This window comes from Grus americana, chromosome 1, assembly GCF_028858705.1.
Source record: "Grus americana isolate bGruAme1 chromosome 1, bGruAme1.mat, whole genome shotgun sequence".
NCBI classification, from domain to species: domain Eukaryota; kingdom Metazoa; phylum Chordata; class Aves; order Gruiformes; family Gruidae; genus Grus; species Grus americana.
In genome coordinates this window covers 187,715,571-187,734,266 of record NC_072852.1, presented here as the reverse complement: position 1 = coordinate 187,734,266, position 18,696 = coordinate 187,715,571, and the positions used below count along the sequence as shown (strand labels likewise).

Sequence of the window (18,696 nt, the reverse complement as noted above, 5' to 3'; positions counted from 1 at the left end):
GTATTTATACTAAACTGAATTAATTTAGTAATACAAGTAGTAACACAAGTGCTTACTGTACTACATAGAATGCAGCATGATTAAAAATTTGCTCTTGCAAGATGTGTTTCCGTTTCATGGAACGTGCCTTGTGCTTTCACCGGCATACACAGTCCAACAAGTGCTTAGGAAGATTTATTTCTTCTTTTTAAAAGGTTCTTAAGAGTAAATTCAGCAGTGTCCTTGTTAAACAGTTCATCGCAATACAGAGACCACACACATTTTGACAGTGAATTAGCCTTATCTGTTAATCTCAGCAATGTAATAAGAACTGTTCCAAATAAAGTGTGATAACCCCAACATACAACAATGTAACGAAAGAGATGAACCAACTCAATGTTTCTGAATTTGATATTTTAAAGAAAAAACAAAGACAAAATTAAGACTAAAAGTCACAAGCATATCAAAGGAATATTTGACAGTAATGATGATCATACTCAAGAATATTTGAAAAGCACCAGGATAAACCAGATTCAATCTATGTCTGGATAAGATAGACCATATTCAGGTACTACTAATTTAGTCAGAACATTATGTAATTTTTTTCTCAGAATCTTCTTGCAAGAGCAGTCACAAAAATCCCTATACAAACAAGTTCTGAAGTAATAACATATGCACCAAATATTTAAATTAGATTTTTTTTCATAGTTCTTAATTTCTGGATCATTGCAATGTACACAAAACTTAAAGTATTTTTGAAACTTTAAAACTATCATCTCAACCTGTAAACAGTCTGTAATATTCAGCACATTAAAAATACTGCTGTTAACAAAATCTTAGCAGCTTATATAACTACAAAAGTATTTGGGGTGAGGGGAAAGAGGAACCAGGTGTTTCATTCTATTGAAGATCTAATTTTGAGGTGACTTATTTTTTCCAGGGGAATGCAACCATTGCAGCTACTATAGTGTCTACTGGAATAAAAGACTTTTATTAATTTCATTATATCAGTTTTTTCCCCCATGAGATAGCTCAATCAACTTCCCATTTACAGCCAAACTTTGAGATTCATGCTAAGGAAAAAAAACCCAAACCAAACCCAAACTCAATGGCCTAGACCCAATATTATCTCCACACACAAATTGACAGAATGCAATGATCTATTCCAAACATTTCCACATGTACTGCATCTAGACACCTCCATACCTGACTCAATAACCATTTTTCACCCTGCTCACAAGTTCTCACTTCAGGCTTTGCTTTCTCCATAATCAACTCCCTCCTCCTCTGAAATTCTAGTTCCTCTTCAGCATTTTCTCTCTGTAAGATAAATAACTCTTTAGACTATCACTGGAAATAGAACTATATCTTTTTTTTGCATAACATTACCTCAGAAGTATTTCTTACAAATACTTTGATGAAAAGTGAACACAGAAATAAGCAGATACTATATGTTTGCAGTTCCAATGCTAACAAGCAGATAATGTAAATCTAAACATAATACATCATAAAGAATACCAGTTCACCAGTCAGGATACAGATCAAATAATAATCACACTATAAAACCACATACCATACTTTATATACGCTCTGTAACTATAGTGACAGTGGCCTGGAAAAACATTGTTAGCCTACAAAATATTTTTTGATTATTCTTAATGAATGTACTCTTTTGCTACACCAGAACAGGGAGATAGGGGAGGTGGGATAGTAGAGGAATATGCATGCCTTAACTATGAACCAGCATACATGAAAGCTGCACACAGGGTGGGGAAAAATAAGATGAAAAAATAACCGATAAACCCAGAAAAATTTTATATATACACATATAAAAACAATTCCATGAAAATATTAAATAATTAGTTTTGTCCTCCAATCTACTAAATTTTCCCTTCCCTACTTGGTAGATTAATTAACGATGAAATTGTTGGCTCCTCTCCTGTCGCCCTCCACCCCCCAAGTATTTTTTAACAATACACTCATTAACGTACCTGACCAAGGGAAGACGTCTCCATCTGCATTTGACTGCTATGTATAAAGATAAACAAATGCAAATATGTAATTCATTGTGTAGAAACTTGAATATGATGAATCTAACAAATGCATTATTGTTTTCTAAAAAAGGTAGATAAACACACTTTACTGTAGACTCCTGAAATTCTAAAGCTGTTGCTGGTTCCATGGGACACAGATTCACACCACTGCTCTCTGAAATATCCATGCTTAATCTGCAAGGTTTGAAATAAAAACATTGCACTCGGGTATAGGTTTGGTAATCATTCTGTTCAATATTTAATTTAAAAGAAATGGATACATGAAATACTTTTATAATCATGGTTCTAATCTGCTCAGCATTCTCTCTTAACTTTTTGAAACACCTCCTGATGCTTCACTATCACCAGTTCAGTCAAAGCAATGCTAATGCTTTCTTCCCTCTGCAAAATGTCACCCTGAGCAATGGCTTGTATCAAAACAAAAGGACCTGTTTACTACCAACCACCATGTCATTATCTAGAAGATTATAGATTTCTGTATCCAATCTAGAAGATTATAGATTTCTAGCACCCTGTGTTCAAACAGAAGCCACAGCTCTGGTTAGATCTTCAAATCTAATTTAAAGTGGATGAAAATAAAGCAGTGCAACAATAAGTTCACAGCAGACAATGATCTGAAAGCAAGCAGTGAGTATAGGAAAGAGAATATAGGAATCTGAAAATACCGAAAAAGGTTGAGTCTGACATCTTTTTCCTGTCCAGAACTGAAATGCTGCTTATGTGCACACAGGGTATGCAGATTGGAAACTCTGCAGAACACTGGGCAACAGCAACTGGACAAGCATTTTACAAGGTTAATAGCCACATCCGTTGGCAAAAACAGCTGCAATTGATACGCTCTATGCTGAACTCTAGTGAGTGCGTGTCAGGCATGTCAGCATCACCTGCTGGTTCAGTGTCTACAGTAGTTTCTCCTTCTAACTCCTAAATGGCCTTCAGTGTGAGATAAGGATAATTCTGGCTATAGTTATTTCAACTAGGTTATTCTGACTAGGTGATCAGAGTTATACTGATGCACAAAGGAAACCTCTTTGGGGAAAGTTATAATTGATCTAGGTTTAAATTAAAAGCACATGAAGGCTTTTGTACATCTTAAACTAAGGAGCAATGGAAGCATTTACATTCATTTGTGGATCTGGATAAAGACACAAAAACTATTCAGTATGAAAACCAACATTTTCTCACACTGCTTTATATAATGCAAGTATACAACGAACTACTTTGTAATCCAGTAATTATAAAAGTAATGATGAGAAACCCATGGCCCAAAGGATTGGAAATCTGCAGCATCATTTGGCAAGTATTAAGCACCCAGGTGTATCTTGCGGGGCAAGTCTCTATGTTAACATACAGGAGACATACACTGAAAAGCTGATATAGCGCTCAGTAAATTAGAAATAAAAATTCATATTTTAAGGTTAGAAAAAGAAAGTGCGGCCACAAAAAACCCCACAACACTACATAAAAAACAGTAAAAAAGGCATGCATGATATGATTAGCTATTTTTAAAAGACACATTTCCAATTTAATATAGTGTTACTAATGAAAGCGCATCTGAATATGCATGGAGAAACAGATTCATTTTCTGTATTTTATTGCCCTTTTTAATTTAATGAGAAAAACTAAATATGTAGGAAATATTGGGGCAATATTTGACAAAACCTAAAATTACAGAATTTAAGGCTAACAACTGAATTTTTTTTAATGTCACTTTTTTCCCAAACCAGACTTTTTCCTTTTTTAATTGCAACACTTCTCCCCTAAAGTAATAAGCCTCACAGAAATAACAGGAACTAAAAAGCTTTACTAATTTGTATGACTTTTTATTAAGCAAAAATACTTGTGATTCAAGTATTTAATATATGATTCAAGAATTCAAGTATTCTTTATATGATTCAAAAATAAAGCCAGGTAATTGTCTCTCTGGAAATACTAACGGGAGTGAATTTCTGTCCTAAAAATACAGAGGCCTGCTAGGTGAAAAAGCAGTATCAGAATAGACATTTAAACTAAAGAACAGTGTAGTTGCAAGAACAAACGGCTACGATGAACTGGCCAAGGGAGGAAGGAGAAACAAGGATACTTTAGGCTGAAAGTGACAAGGAGGTTTCTAGTCTTCAGAGAAATTAAGCTCTAAACCAGCTACCTCATAGAAGTAATGAAGAAAAATGAGTTAAATAGGTTCGAAATGAACTTAATCAATTTCTGAAGGTGATTACACAAAGCAAAGCAATAGCAAGCATCTGGACAGAACTACCTACACCACTCTCATCAGTCCTTTTCAGTAGGACAAGCATTTATTTTTCTTTTAAATATTTATTCCTTTGTTTATTCAGAGATCTGGAGTCATTCCACCTGACTTTAGCCACTGACAGCAGGCACCTAAATTATAAAACCTTGCCTTCTGTAGTCAGGGGAAATCTAAATCACTTTCCTTAGCTGCCTCTTCCTCCTTTTGATTTCAGAGGGACACTACAGAAGCTCCACTACTAATTCAGGCACCTCCTTTATGAGCGCCATTGAGGTGGGATGAAGCTGGGCCAGAAGACCTTCTCCAATCCCCACAAAATACACCAAGCATTAATAAGTAGAATTTATAGTACCTAGAAGAAATGTGACTGTCCTAGTCAAAACTTCAGAAAAATCACAGTAATGTACACTAAATGAATGGTTAAGAGGTGTCTCCACCCCTAAATTTAGGTTTCTTTTAAACCTGAAATCCTTCTTAATTTACTGGCAATCTTGTCTAGATACCGAGAGAGAAAATGCAAGTTTCGTTCTTAACTATCTAAGTGCCTCCTGAAAAACATCAATATGCTAATAAAGCACTTGGTAACTCCAGAGATCTTTCAATTATCGGTTAAAAAAGAACTCTAAAGTCATTCACAAAAAATTCTAATACATTACATTAGCACATCAGCTATTGTAAGCGTACCTGTTGGGGTCTTGTAATAAATCTACTGCTTCTCTTAGTTGTTCTATCATTGCTATATCAATAGTTTGTTCTTCTGATAAACTTATTCTATAACAGAAAACAAAAGCATTCAAAAAAACAGATGTACAACAGCAATTATCAAGGGTAGTCTGAATTTCAATTTGTGAACTATATCTTCCAACTGGCACGCAAACACTATAGAGGGGAAAAAACAGCCTCTGTGCACACTAGTACGTGCTGGATTTATGGAAAGGGTTTCTTCTGAAAAAATTCTCCAGCACTTGGTCCTTGACAAAGGCCCCCAGATCTAATACAAACATACATAAACAAATGTGATGAACTAAAACTTTTAGCATGCAATTAAACAGACTGACTTCTAAAATTGAAAATTTATCTCTTTATTAACTGCACTCATCACATATATTAACACAAGTACTAAATAGAATGAGTCTTTTAATGGACCGGCATGCTTTCTTTTGCTTTTCAACATTTGTAATTGTTTTTGGGGTTTAGAAACACAATCACCTGTTACTTCTGCCAGTAAGGCTCTTTTAGAAAGCACCTATTCTTCCCTTCCTTCAGTTTTTGTTCTTAAATCCTATATGACTCCACTGTTCTGAAGAGTGACAACTCCACAGTACAGACATGCTAAATCCTCCTTTCTTATGCACTCTCCTCAGCTACTGATGTTCACTTGCTCTGCTCCTGAATTAATGTCTATGAATTAATGATTGCTTCATTCAGGGTTAAAATTATGACAAAAGAAGAAAAAAGACTGAGGGATTTTTTCCAATTAAATTACATTTTTTTAAATGTACATTAAATTTAGATCTTACAAGTTCTGATAAAATTTTTTTTTACCAATGCCATTAACAGACTAAACATCAAAATACCTAATTAAAAAGCCTGCACTCCTCATAGGTAAAAATATTACAGCATTATTGGTGCACACGTATCATTTAGTTGTAATACAACATCCACGTTATTCCACAATAATGTGTAAAATATTAAGCACACACAAAGTGCAAGGCTGTGCCTCTGTCATGCCTCCAAGGCTACAGAATTATTAACTGATAAGGAAATGCCAATTCTGGTCAATCTAATGAAATGACACAGCTAATTACTTATAGATACATGAAAAATACTTACATTTCATCCGTCTGCCATTGTGTGTCCTCTTCTATTCTCAATAATTCATCACACTCTGCTCTGCTCTGCAAGCAGACAAAGCGATATTGAGAACTGAACTTTGCAATTAAGTAGGCAGACAAATTTTGCTTTCAGACTCAGCTCTGACCTAATTTATGTAACAGTATAGGGTGGCTAGTCAAAGCAATCCAACACTTCTGTTCCACTCCTCACTCTAACCCCTTTTAAGATACTGATTACAAGATCTTCTATTCACTGTTCAGATTTTATTGAGGTCATAACAGTCCTTACCCTCCTTTAACTGTAAGAAGAAAGCCAAGCAGCATGAGAATTCTTTATTCTATGTCCCAGATTTCAGTTGTGCCTTTCTAGTGTATGCAAACAATGCTTCAATTAAGCACGACCCTAACTCTCCTCTTACTTGCTCTCCTCCCACAGTCAGATTTGTTTACAGAGTAAGGAAATTACAAATATGCAAACAGTGGCAATTACATACTTCATCCATAATAACAGGATTTCTACTCGACAATTTTAACAGCCCTGAATATTTTTTTTTTTAAACAAATCAGAACAAAAACCACGTGCAACAATTCATATCAGTCAGCTGGTTATTTTGGGTTCAGCATAGGCATAAATTTAGAGCCCCCACTGTCCTAGCTATAACTATGAAGTGCTACTTATTAGAAAACTTGACTTTCTTTTATGCCCCCATTTGGTGCTTTGCAATTTTCTTTTCTCTTTCATCTCAGATAGGCAGGAACACTGAAGTAGTTCAGTTGTCAGTAAAGACAGAAGCTTTCTGAATGGACGTGTATTTGTGCTAGTAGAGAATGAACAGCAGAAAACACAGAGGCTTATCCTCTTCTGTGTCATGCGTTTGGCACATCAGTCGCATCACACTGTACCAATAAACACTATCCAACTCTGCCAGATGTGTCACTGAAGAGTGTACCAGTTTCTCTAGCGTTCCCCAAAGATGGCCCATTCCCCAGCAGAATGAATAAAGACATTCTTTTTTCTTTTTTTTTTCTCCTTACAGGAATGAGTATGTGATTTTTCCTGTAAGAATGGCACATATCATGAGATGACAAAAATGCAGCAGTTATACTGGAAGGTGATTCTCAGTCTTGGGGCAAAATTATATAGATATGATACAGTCATAAAAATTAGGACTAACATTTGAAAAATTACAAACTCCTCCAAGTCTAAGCTCCTCTTTTGTACTGCAAGTTGTACTGATTTTATATATGGTTTGGTTAACCAGAATTTCAATGTTAGAAGACCCCCACTGTCCCAAAAGGCATTCTAGTACATGACTAAATATAACCCAAAAACCACACAGACTCAGAAATGCACACAAGGAGGAAAACACCCTGAGTTCAAAATCCTCAGAATAAAATGCATGTACTACCTGTTCAAGTCAACAGCTGCTGATCTCAACTGCCATAATGTAAAGATGATATCAAAATTAAAAGAAAGTAAATTGCTCACTCTAGCAATATTCTTATACTGAAATTCAATAAAGTAACCTGTATTTCCTGAACCACTGTCTGCAACACATTATTTCAGATAATATTGTCTTATTATGATAGAGGACTTCAAATGGTACACTGCTGAAAATCAAGATGATGAAGTGAGAAGAACAAGGAAAGGAAATACGAAGTATATACATAATATAATGTACAGTCAGCTTCAGATGCGTGTACCCCTTTGTCAGGGGAGCATGAAAGTATTCTATCCCCTTTTACCTAGTTTATTCACCTCAAATGTGTGCACTCGCTGAAAATTCGTATGCAGGAAATCTACAATCATGTGTTAATATATTAACTGTTTAAAAATACTACTAATGTTAACATTTTAACTATCTAAAAAACCCGTCCCTCAATCTTTTTTTAGCATAGAAGTCACAAAAGAACAAGCCAATATAAGATAACCTGTAGTGTCCTAAACATCCACCAACTATAAATAACTCTTCCTAACAATCAACACTACTGAATTCACATTTGTAAATAACAAAACACAGTGCCTCTTCACACCACTTAAGAATCTCCACAGAAGGAGAAAATTAGTCTAAAAATATCCACACCAGATAATCTCTTTTGGCCTCTAAGTCAAGAGGAGACATCACGTCCACAGGAATGTCACAAAATACTATTATTTCTCAAATATCTTTGGCATTACAAAGGATCTAGCACAAGTATCCAGCAAATAAATTTTCACAGAAAAAAACCAAACACTTGCTCAAAATTTCTCTAGAATCTTGCAAAAAATCCCCAGTCTACCTAGCTACATTTAATTTATAAATTCATCAGGCAGTTCTTGCTATATAATAAAGCAAGTGAATTTCATGAGTTACCACACAGCAGCAATCACTAATGATTCATAGTACATTTCTATGGATTCTATTGCAGCTTTCTCAAAACACGTATGCCTAGACATATTGCACTAAACCTAATGCCATAAATAGAAAAAAATCAGTAAATGACAATACGAATGTGGAAAATACGACTTAAACTAGACAAAAAGGCACAACAGTACAATTTCTAAAAGATCATTCGTTATGAAAAAGAGTTCAAAAAGAAAGCATGTTTGATAGTTCCCCGACAAGAAGCCACATGCCAGTAAGATACCACGTGACTGATAAGCAAGTACTCATTATAATGACAGAAAGACAAGATTAATACTTTCACATAGATTAAGCAACTACCTATGATGTGTAACCAGCAATCCAGAGCACCAGTGTTCAGTAATGAACATCTTAAGGAAACTAAAACAGCACCCAGACCTTTACATACAAAAAAGACCGATGGGTATGATCTCAAAGTTTCTTATTGTGGATAACCTGTGTTTTCTTACATACTTCATTACATATACACAATTATTCAAATGTACTTTCCTATCACCTACAGCATCTACAAAGTTCGTAACAGAGTCAGGGTATAATCCCAAAATCCATCAAGAAAGGAAGTTGCCAAATCTTGTAAAAGGTAGGTTCCTAGAGTAACAGATTTTATTTTAGATTTGATATCATTTGTCTTTACAGATCTCTCAATTTCTACTATAATTTTAAAACATTTAAGAAAATTTATTTTAATACTGTAACATTATTTCATAACTTGAGCCACCACAGTTAACACTGAAAGTTGTCTTGCATTTTACTAATGTAACAAGTGCAAAAACTGCTCAATTCAAAATATAAAGCAAATTGTACAGAACACACTTGCTATTTTTTCTTAAAGCTTTAAACATAGTTAAAGAATAACTCTCACACATACTAGGAAGAGAGTTATGTGTAAATTCACCTCCTAGATTAATGATAATCACTTTAAACTTATTTGATTATTTTTGCCTTCTGTATCTTTTATGACAATGAATATCAATTGCAGTCTCTTATTCATTAAAAACGTCTGCAGTTAGTATAGAGCAAACAGGAATGACAAACAAAAGTAGCAAAGACATGTCCCCCCCAATTAAAATTGTCACAAACTTACCTTAATGTAACTCATAAATTCAGTAGTAAGAGTATCCGATTCATCAAACTGGTTTCCTGTTTCTCTTGACTTATCATTGACAATCAAGTGAGAAGATCCCTGATGGAATTCCACTAATAACAACAATAAAAAAAGACAGAGGAATGATTTCTGGTTCAGCTCAACACTTCTCACTCAACATAAGTGTATTAAATTATAGAGCTCAAAACCAAAGTTTAAATTCAAAGCATATTAAAAACTTCAAACAAGTTAAGATTTTTGCATTTTAATGAGAGATGCCAATTCATTTCAAAGTTGTAATAAATCAAAACCCTGGGCTCATACAGCTGGAGATCAGAGGCATCAGAACAGGCACTGATGGAGTCAGTTTTGAACTACACCAAGTATGTCTCACTGAGTTCATCCCGCCACTCATCATTAGTATGTGCAGACCTTGGAGAAACATTGTTTATCAGTATGTATACATAATTTAGGAAAATGTAAGTTACTTTAATAAAATTTAGATAAAATTACACCTTCTCTCAAAATCTGAACAGATTTATTTCTTTCCAGGGGAAATGTTACCTCTGAATAATAAAGCTTTATATATGCATTAAGTCCAACTACAGAAATGGACTCTGCTTTTGTAAAAGACTGATGCTTGTTGGGCTGTGATTTTTGCAAATTGAATTTAGTCTTATACATAATTGACAGAATTTCCCCATATTTAACTTTCACTTCTTTTACATTCCAACCTTTTCTTGAGTTAGCATGGTGACCTGAATCTTCCTTTACAACCTGATCTTCTTCTACGATGTCAGACATTGGAACATTAAAGCTGATAGTATCTTCATCAGATGGCTAAGAAGAAGTAAGAGAAACACTTGTTTCAGCTTAAACCAAGACTGATAAAAATGTATGTATTACAAAGAGTGCTCACTAAAGAGTGGCAAACTAATATGGGAAAGGATACCAGAGCATCTAACATGACCAAATCCTGCTGTAGGAAGCTGTAATCATGCTGAATACATCCTCACGGGAGGCTTGCCAAGCAACAAAATTCATCTGTTGTCTTTTCCTGTCTTGCTCACTGCACTAGTCCTCTCCTTGTAGTGACACCATTGCATTGTGCTGCTCTCTACGTGCCTTCCTGGAACAGCTGAAAATAGGGACTCCTTGTAGCCACCAAAGTCTGTAGAAAAACTGAGCCTCATATCACAATCCTTTTTTCTTTCCCTCCAAGACTCTTCTCCCCTGCATTATCATGCGGCTTGTTAATTTAATGCCTAAAGTAAGATGAGCTTTCTAGGCCCAGGCAGTATCTTTTATTAGATTAACTGGTGGAGCTGAAAAAAACCTATAAACTCTAACTCTCAAGTACACTAGTTTTTCCTCACTGGCTTAAAAGCTCATCCATTTTTTTCAGCTGTATTAACTGGTACACTAAGACACTTTTATCTACAAGCTTATCTTCTGTATGACTTAACAGATAGTGGCTACACAAAGAAGCACTGACACTCTAGCCTTCACTTCTGTCCCATGCCACTAGGGCTCTGCTATTCTGTTGGACTGGCAGCAACCTGCTCACAGCAGGACCTGATAACGTTCTCCCCAGAGGTGAACTACAGAAAAAACTTGTAAGCCTTTGACACCTTTTCCCACAGCATTCTCCTGGAGAAACTGGCTGCTCACAGCTTGGATGGGCATACTCTTCGCTGGGTAAAAAACTGGCTGGATGGCCGGGCCCAAAGAGTTGTGGTGAATGGAGTTAAATTCCAGTTGGTGGCTGGTCACAAGTGCTGTTCCCCAGGGCTCAATACTGGGGCCAGTTCTCTTTAATATCTCTATCAATGATCTGCACAAGGGGATCGAGTGCACCCTCACTAAGTTTGCAGACAACACCAAGTTGGGTGGGAGTGTTGATCTGCTGGAGGGCAGGAAGGCTCTACAGGGGGATCTGGACATGCTGGATTGATGGGCCAAGGCCAACTGTATGAGGTTCAACAAGGCTCAGGGCTGGGTCCTGCACTGGGTCACAACAACCCCATGCAACACTACAGGCTTGGGAAGAGTGGCTGGAAAGCTCCCTGGCAGAAAAGGACCTGGGGGTGTTGGTCGACAGCCAGCTGAATATGAGCCAGCAGCGTGCCCAGGTGGCTAAGAAGGCCAACAGCATCCTGGCTTGTATCGGCAAGAGTGTGGCCAGCAGGACCAGGGAAGTGATAGTCCCCCTGTACTCGGCACTGGTGAGGCCACACCTCGAGTACTGTGTTCAGTTTTGGGTCCCTCACTACAGGAAGGACATTGAGGTGCTGGAGCGTGTCCAGAGAAGGGCAACAAATCTGGTGAAGGTTCTGGAGCACAAGTCTGATGAGGAGCGGCTGAGGGAACTGGGCTTGTTTAGCCTGGAGAAAAGGAGGCTGAGGGGAGACCTTATCGCTCTCTACAACTACCTGAAAGGAGGTTGTAGCCAGGTGGGTGTTGGTCTCTTCTGCCAAGTAACAAGCGATAGGACAAGAGGGAATGGCCTCAAGTTGTGCCAGGGGAGGTTTAGATTGGATATTAGGAAAAATTTCTTCACTGAAAGGGTTGTCAATCACTGGAAGAGGCTGCCCAGGGAAGTGGTTGAGTCACCATCCCTGGAGGTATTTAAAAGACGTGTAGATGTGGTGCTTAGGGACATGGTTTAGTGGGGGACTTGGTAGTGCTAGGTTAATGGTTGGACTCAATGATCCTAAAGGTCTTTTCCAATCTAAATGATTCTATGTTTTTAGGAAAGATGCAGTTTCCAGTAGCCAAATTTTTATTCTTGCTCTCCTGAGATAGAGAGCTTACCACTACAATAGTCTCGCAGAGCTTTGCAAATCTATTTCCCAACAAACTCACTGGTGTAGCTCATTCTTTAGATGCTCTGTGTTTCTGTGACTTCCTTCTCTGTGCATACATATTGCATACATGTATTCTGTAATTATAACTGCTATAACACATATATAGTAGTTTGCTCCCTTTCCCTGTTTATCAGTTCAGTCCATTGTAACACATCATCTAAAATGGAATAGGAGATTATTTCATATAGCCAGTTATTCAATTCCATAGTGACTAGCTTCCAGTAGAATTATGCCATTCTTGCCACCTTTAGATATTCAAATTCCATGCAGAAAATATTTTTTTTTTTAAATCCTGAAGCTAAGGCTTATGATAAGGAATGGAACAAATCCGCTCTCCTCTTAAAAAATCGTACCAAAAGATACATGTGGTTACTCCTATTTGCCAAGAATACCCTGGACTTAACACGTTCTGTAAATGCGGACCACCATAAAGGTGCTCCTTTATGAGTAAACCATATGTTATTAACTCTAGGAATTCACTGGCTGTATTTTTCTGCTGAAAGACAAAAAATTCAAAAGGATATTCAGGGAACTGGTAAAGCCTTATCAAAATGATGAAGCTTTATAATGACATGAACTAACACTGCAGTACTGTTCCTATTTGTCAATTTTTAAAATACATGTAAAATTTTAAAATAAATTTTATTTTAATCTGAAACTAATTATTATCTCAGACAGAAAATAAACAAACCACAGTCCAAGCAGTCTAAGCACAAAATTCACTAGTTCTTTTAGAGCTGAAACAATGACAATCCAGCAGCATTAAAAAAAAAAAAGACATGCACAATATAAATTCATTCAGACATCCAAGGTTACAGTGAACTTCCTTCTCTTTCTTTCAGGTTGTATCTTATGTGACATTTAAACACTAAATTTAGTTATTCTAGTTCAAAGATTCATGTTTGTTAATTTTGCAACTATCATTTGAACATATTACAGTAAAATGTTCTTATATGCATTATTACAAGTTCTGAATACTAAAACAGGCAAGATTTTTTTCTCAGCAGAGTAACACACACAGCTTTTAAGAAAATATTTTTGAGTGTTGCTGTAAAAAAAAAAAAAGCCATGGGCCATTCACTTCGGAAACAGAAAATCATTCCTTTAACAGACTATGTCTCACTTCCAGGGCCTACAGAATTTTGCAATTGATTTTCCAGGTGTTTCCTGCCAGTATACTATGAAATAGAAACTATCCAAAGCAGCTTTCAATAATACAAAATTATTGCTCCTTCACAGGTGAAATACTATATTTCACTTCCTTCGTCCACAGTTTTATTTTTGTTCAGCTAGCAACAGAAGACAATAGACATGTAAGAATCAAAAATACCTAACAATATTTCAACACTGAATTCAAATGATGTATTTTGAAAGAATCTTCATATACATTCTTGCTGGTACTAATGCATCACTCTTATGGGTAATAAAACAAGGACACCCTCTGGATCTTAACAAGTACCCTCTTGTTCTAATGAATTTTAATTAAGGGAAAATAAGGCCAAAGGGAGGTGGAAAATGAATCAAAATGCTACACTGTTCCTAAAAGATGACATACGTGAGTATACTACCTTAAAGCAGAATTTGCCTTCAAGTTGCCACGATCAGATTTACAGCAGTACTGCAAGATAGCTTTCACTTGAAATGCACAAGATGACTATAGCTATAGATGACTACAGAATTGATCCTGTAATGACCCTACCAACAAGCTAGACAAATACATTAATTGTTCATTTAATCAAATACTGTCTGCTATGTGTATGGGTCCAAAGGTAACTAACAAGCTTCCTTCAAAACACATTAGTATTCGAACAAGTGATTCATTCAAGTTAACGTTTTTAAGTTACACCAATGCAAAACTACCTTGTAGTATTTTCTGTAAAAGAGCTGAAACTCAACAGCCACTAGCCTTCAGATTAAACTGTAGTTTGTTTTTATCTGAGGTATTTATAAAAACCCTCCAAAAATGTGTTTTAATGATCATGTTATGACTGATGACTATTTAATGTTTGGTATGTAGATTTCTGATTGTAATTAACAACGTACGTGAATCTGTTTTTGCAACATGCTGATTTCTTGCACAATTCTCATGTGTAACGCAGGTATTAAAGGTCGCCTCAGAAGGAAATTGAGTGGTGAATTTACTACCAAATACTTTTGGGATTACTGATCTCAGCATCTATTTTCTCCTTAATAGTAGAGCAGTAATCAGGCAGTGATGGAATGAGTAAATAGTTCTCATATTAAAAGCCTTTGTGCTAATAAAAATATATTGGCTCACTGTTGGTTGTCTTTAAAACAATTTTTTTTTCCAGAATTCCTATTGCTACATTTTGATTACAGGAAAGATGATCTGTTTTCAAAATGTGTTATTTATAGCTAAAGAGGAAATTCTGGAATAACAGTTTCTTTAACAAACTCAGCTTCAGGAAGTGTAAGAATGGCAAAACAGTTTGTAAGTGTCTCTGAATGGACTGCATGTTCTTACTAGCAGAGGGAAACCATTAGAAGGGTGGTTAGAAATTATAGTAAATCTGCTTCATTTTTACCTAACAAGAAACTTGCCCAAATACTTGGAAATCCTTGTGGGGTTTTGTTTGTGGGGTTTTTTTTAAGTGCTTCTGTATTCAAAAAGACCGATCAGTGTGTAAGTAGATTAATTTTCAATTTACTTTTTAGTAACTACAAATTCAGTACCTAAGTTTGATTCTTCATACATTTGTTCCAAAAGCAACAGAATCTCTTTTTCTAAAAGGAGGACAGAAACACTAAAGAATCAGTGTAAGTAGTAAGAAGCACATTCTTTTATTGTGACCCAAACATTTCCCATTAGGTCAGACCACAAATCCCATTATTTGTACAATTCAGAAAGATCATCACCAAATTATATTGCCAATTATCTACTGATTTATCATTATCATTCCCCCTCCCTGGAAGTGTTCATGGCCAGGTTGGATGGGGCTTTGGGCAACCTGGTCTAGTGGAGGGTGTCCTTGCCCGTGGCAGGGGGGTTGGAACTAGATGATCTTTGAGGTCCCTTCCAACCCAAACCATTCTATGATTTATTCAGTTGAAGTCCAACTAGATTTAGTACCCTGTTCAGCTGAGCAGTGCCTCAGAAAAAAGGTCTAGGGAAGTCAGCTGTAACTGCTTAGGAACAGCACTAGTCTCACAAAGCCATCCTTCGTCTTTGCCAAGTCAGACAACATAGTTCAGAAAAAATTCTGAAGGCTTATTTCCAGCACTGCCTAAACTGCCAGAGCATGTAAACGCATTAAGATCTGCAAAGTTTCTGAGTTTTCTACGCTATAGCAAACTGCCATAACCATGACACCACAGAACATACCGGAACTGGGTACAGTGAACTCCTATTAATTCCCAAGAGGAAAGAGTCATCAGTCAGATAGAAAACACATGAGAAGCAGCCAGGTGTGTAACCTGTTAGGACATTTACTTCATTGGACATGGCAGATGTGGATTCTGGTTTGGTCCTCATTCTCTAGATTATGTAAACTGCCTGAAAACTGTAGTTAATTTTCACTATTGGTAGCTGGTTGACCATTTGCAGGCAAGTATCTCCTTCTCCAGAAAGCATACGGACACACAAAAAAAAAATCCCAGTCTCCTTTTATCTTTGTTTTAGCCATATCTTAGCAAGCAATTCATGTGAAGGATGTTGTTGCACAGTTTTGATGGCTAAAAAAGTGTATAGATTGTTACCCAACTTAAGGTATAGTCAAAATATGGCTGCAGACAGAAGGGGAGCTGGACACAAAATTCAGGCAACTTACCTCTGTTGCTGACAAACGTTTATCGCCATTATCACTACCAACACCTGAATCTGAGTCTTTTTTACTTGGGTAGATGTCATCAATGCTAGATATGAACAAAAATCAATAGAAAGCTATCAGAGCATGCAGTTAGAATTCTGTCTTGTTTTCACTTAAAGCAAAATTCCAACTAGTCTTAACGATAGCTTAGTATTGGTTACAAACTACACATCTGCAGTCTGGTTGAGAACAAAACAGATCAGATAGAATGGCTGGTTAGCCTAAGGATTAATGAAAACAACAGAAACAATCTGTTATAAAGCTTGCTTTTGTCTATACACTAGGTAAAAATAGTTATTAGCTAAGTAGCACAGGAGTCTGACTGAAGTCATTAAGCCATGGGAGAAGCAACTAAACTAGTTGAAGTCAAACTGGAATCAACTGATTTAATTATAACCACTGATGCATTAAAAATGAACTGATACGTCCCTGCGGCTTGAAGTAATTATTAACACAGAAACCTCCTTTTAGTGCTTTAAAATAGACTTTGAAATTTAGGTTTTCTTAAAAATGACTTTAATAATGGCAACTGCTCTCTCTTCTGGTTTCATTACCTAGTATGACCTCTACTCATTTTAAAGTACACTATTAGATGCGATACACTCATCACCTACTTTTTTTTTTAATATGCTTTATTATCCTCTCACTTGCAATCCTGAAAGCTGTAATCCTGAATTCAGATTGGCACAGCAATTTAAAAAATAATTTTATCAGTCTTCACATGAATCCTAATCTTAAATTATCTTTTATCAGTAAACACTAGGGATTTTTTGTAGAAACTGCTTATGGAAATCCTAAGCAGAATATGTTTTCCTTTAGAAGAGAGAAGTTATTCTCTAAAACAAAAATCTGGTAATTATTATGTGATAGAGCATTAGGCTGTTCATTAAAGACCGGTACCTACTCTGTCCTTAACCTTACCCTAAACTGTATGTTCCTATATGACCAAAATATCACACAGGACATGATATTCCTGTCAATTATCTTGTAGCCTAAAAGAACAAAACAGAAACCCAGCAGGTGTTTCCCAAATGGAAAACTTCTTCGTTCTAGATTCTTCCCACTTTTGGCATTTACCTGATAGAAATCCACCAAGGTGTCTCCAAACATACATGGCGGAAAACAATTTGCTTGAAACCTTATCTGACAGGGAGATTCCGTAACAGTTCTTTTTTTTTTCTTTTTTTTCCCCAGGGTGTTAGCAGCAACATCTCTATTTTTATTTACACCAACACTTTGTTATTCTCTCAAAAAATAAGGCATTATCATACTTTCTCTGATTGGTTACACTATATTTCCCATGTTAGCAAAGAAAGAGCTGGCTAAAAACTGGTTTCCAATTAGCTATGGAGATTCTCAGAAAAGGGACCTGCTTTGTATCTAGTTCCTGTCCTTAAACCACCATATGACATTTCTTAGATGTTTGATGTAGGATATTAAAGATTCTGTCTTTCATTTTGCTAAAAAATTAGCACATTTTACTTTAAAAGGGTCTCAGCATTCATGCAATTCTCTTTGTTTGATGGATAAGCCTCTGGATGAATAAAAAAGCTTAAAACAGCTATGCAACTCTAATGTATAAAACATATAAATCATAAAACAATGCAAGAAATTATAACGTAATTAATGTGTTACTAGATTTACAAGAAAGTTCCAACACCTAATGATACTACCATCTCAATTATTTTCAGTATATTCCCATAGTCTACTAGTAAGAGGTTAGATTTAAACTAAGGTTCACTTCTAAGCTCTTTCCTAATGTGCTGCTAACTTCAATCAGAACAGATTGTTAAAAATATTCTGTTCTAAACTCTTATAGGGATTTCATTAGAATAAAATATATTAAAGTAAAACAAATCTCTGTTCAAAAAAGTACCCTCTAAATACCATCTAAACAAACTAAACTCTGGAAACTAAATATATAACATTTATTTAACTTTGTTCATAAGTGTTACATGAAAAAACTAAGTGAGATTTTCATACATACCTCTCCTCCACGGGTTGTGGCAAATGCTGTTGTTCTATGGCATTAAGATACAGCGAGTCTGCTGTTTTAATTTGACAGGCCTGTACAGTCAGATATTTGAATATATGCACCTTACCCTTTGTACAAATCTGTTAGACAAGAAAAAAGTTAGGTTTATAACTAGAATGAAAGTAATAATTTATTCCCAATGTCACTTAGTGTAAAACTCCCTGAAAACCAACTCATATCATCACAAGAGGTAGCATGTAAAGGAAAATGGGTTTTATTCATTTAAAAAAAATAAATTACTAAGAACTGCTTCAGTTATCCAGTCAATTATTTGTGTGTACTAGTATAAATAACCTCAGAGAGTTAAGCCAGAAAACAAGAAAATAATGTATTCTACCTAAAAAAATCCAAATGAGCTT

General features: G+C 35.9%; 1 protein-coding gene across 7 annotated transcripts in view; it reads right to left on the bottom strand.

The window, feature by feature from the left end:
* Positions 1-18,696, bottom strand: part of LRCH1 (leucine rich repeats and calponin homology domain containing 1) — a 132,340-nt gene that overhangs the window by 39,891 nt on the left and 73,753 nt on the right. For 4 of the 7 annotated variants that reach the window (XR_008578550.1, XR_008578595.1, XM_054836423.1 and 1 more), the window contains exons 6-14: positions 18,290-18,417; positions 16,264-16,348; positions 10,343-10,448; positions 9,609-9,721; positions 6,118-6,182; positions 4,969-5,055; positions 2,118-2,207; positions 1,971-2,007; positions 1,186-1,299 (exon numbers count right to left, since the gene is read on the bottom strand). Coding sequence is in view for 2 of the 7 variants with exons in the window: in XM_054836423.1 (XP_054692398.1) it covers positions 1,186-1,299; positions 1,971-2,007; positions 2,118-2,207; positions 4,969-5,055; positions 6,118-6,182; positions 9,609-9,721; positions 10,343-10,448; positions 16,264-16,348; positions 18,290-18,417 (825 nt within the window). In the remaining 5 variants the exon portion in view is untranslated. The remainder of the gene's footprint in view (positions 1-1,185; positions 1,300-1,970; positions 2,008-2,117; positions 2,208-4,968; positions 5,056-6,117; positions 6,183-9,608; positions 9,722-10,342; positions 10,449-16,263; positions 16,349-18,289; positions 18,418-18,696) is intronic. The other 3 variants (XR_008578558.1, XR_008578577.1, XR_008578568.1) reach the window with 3 other exon arrangements.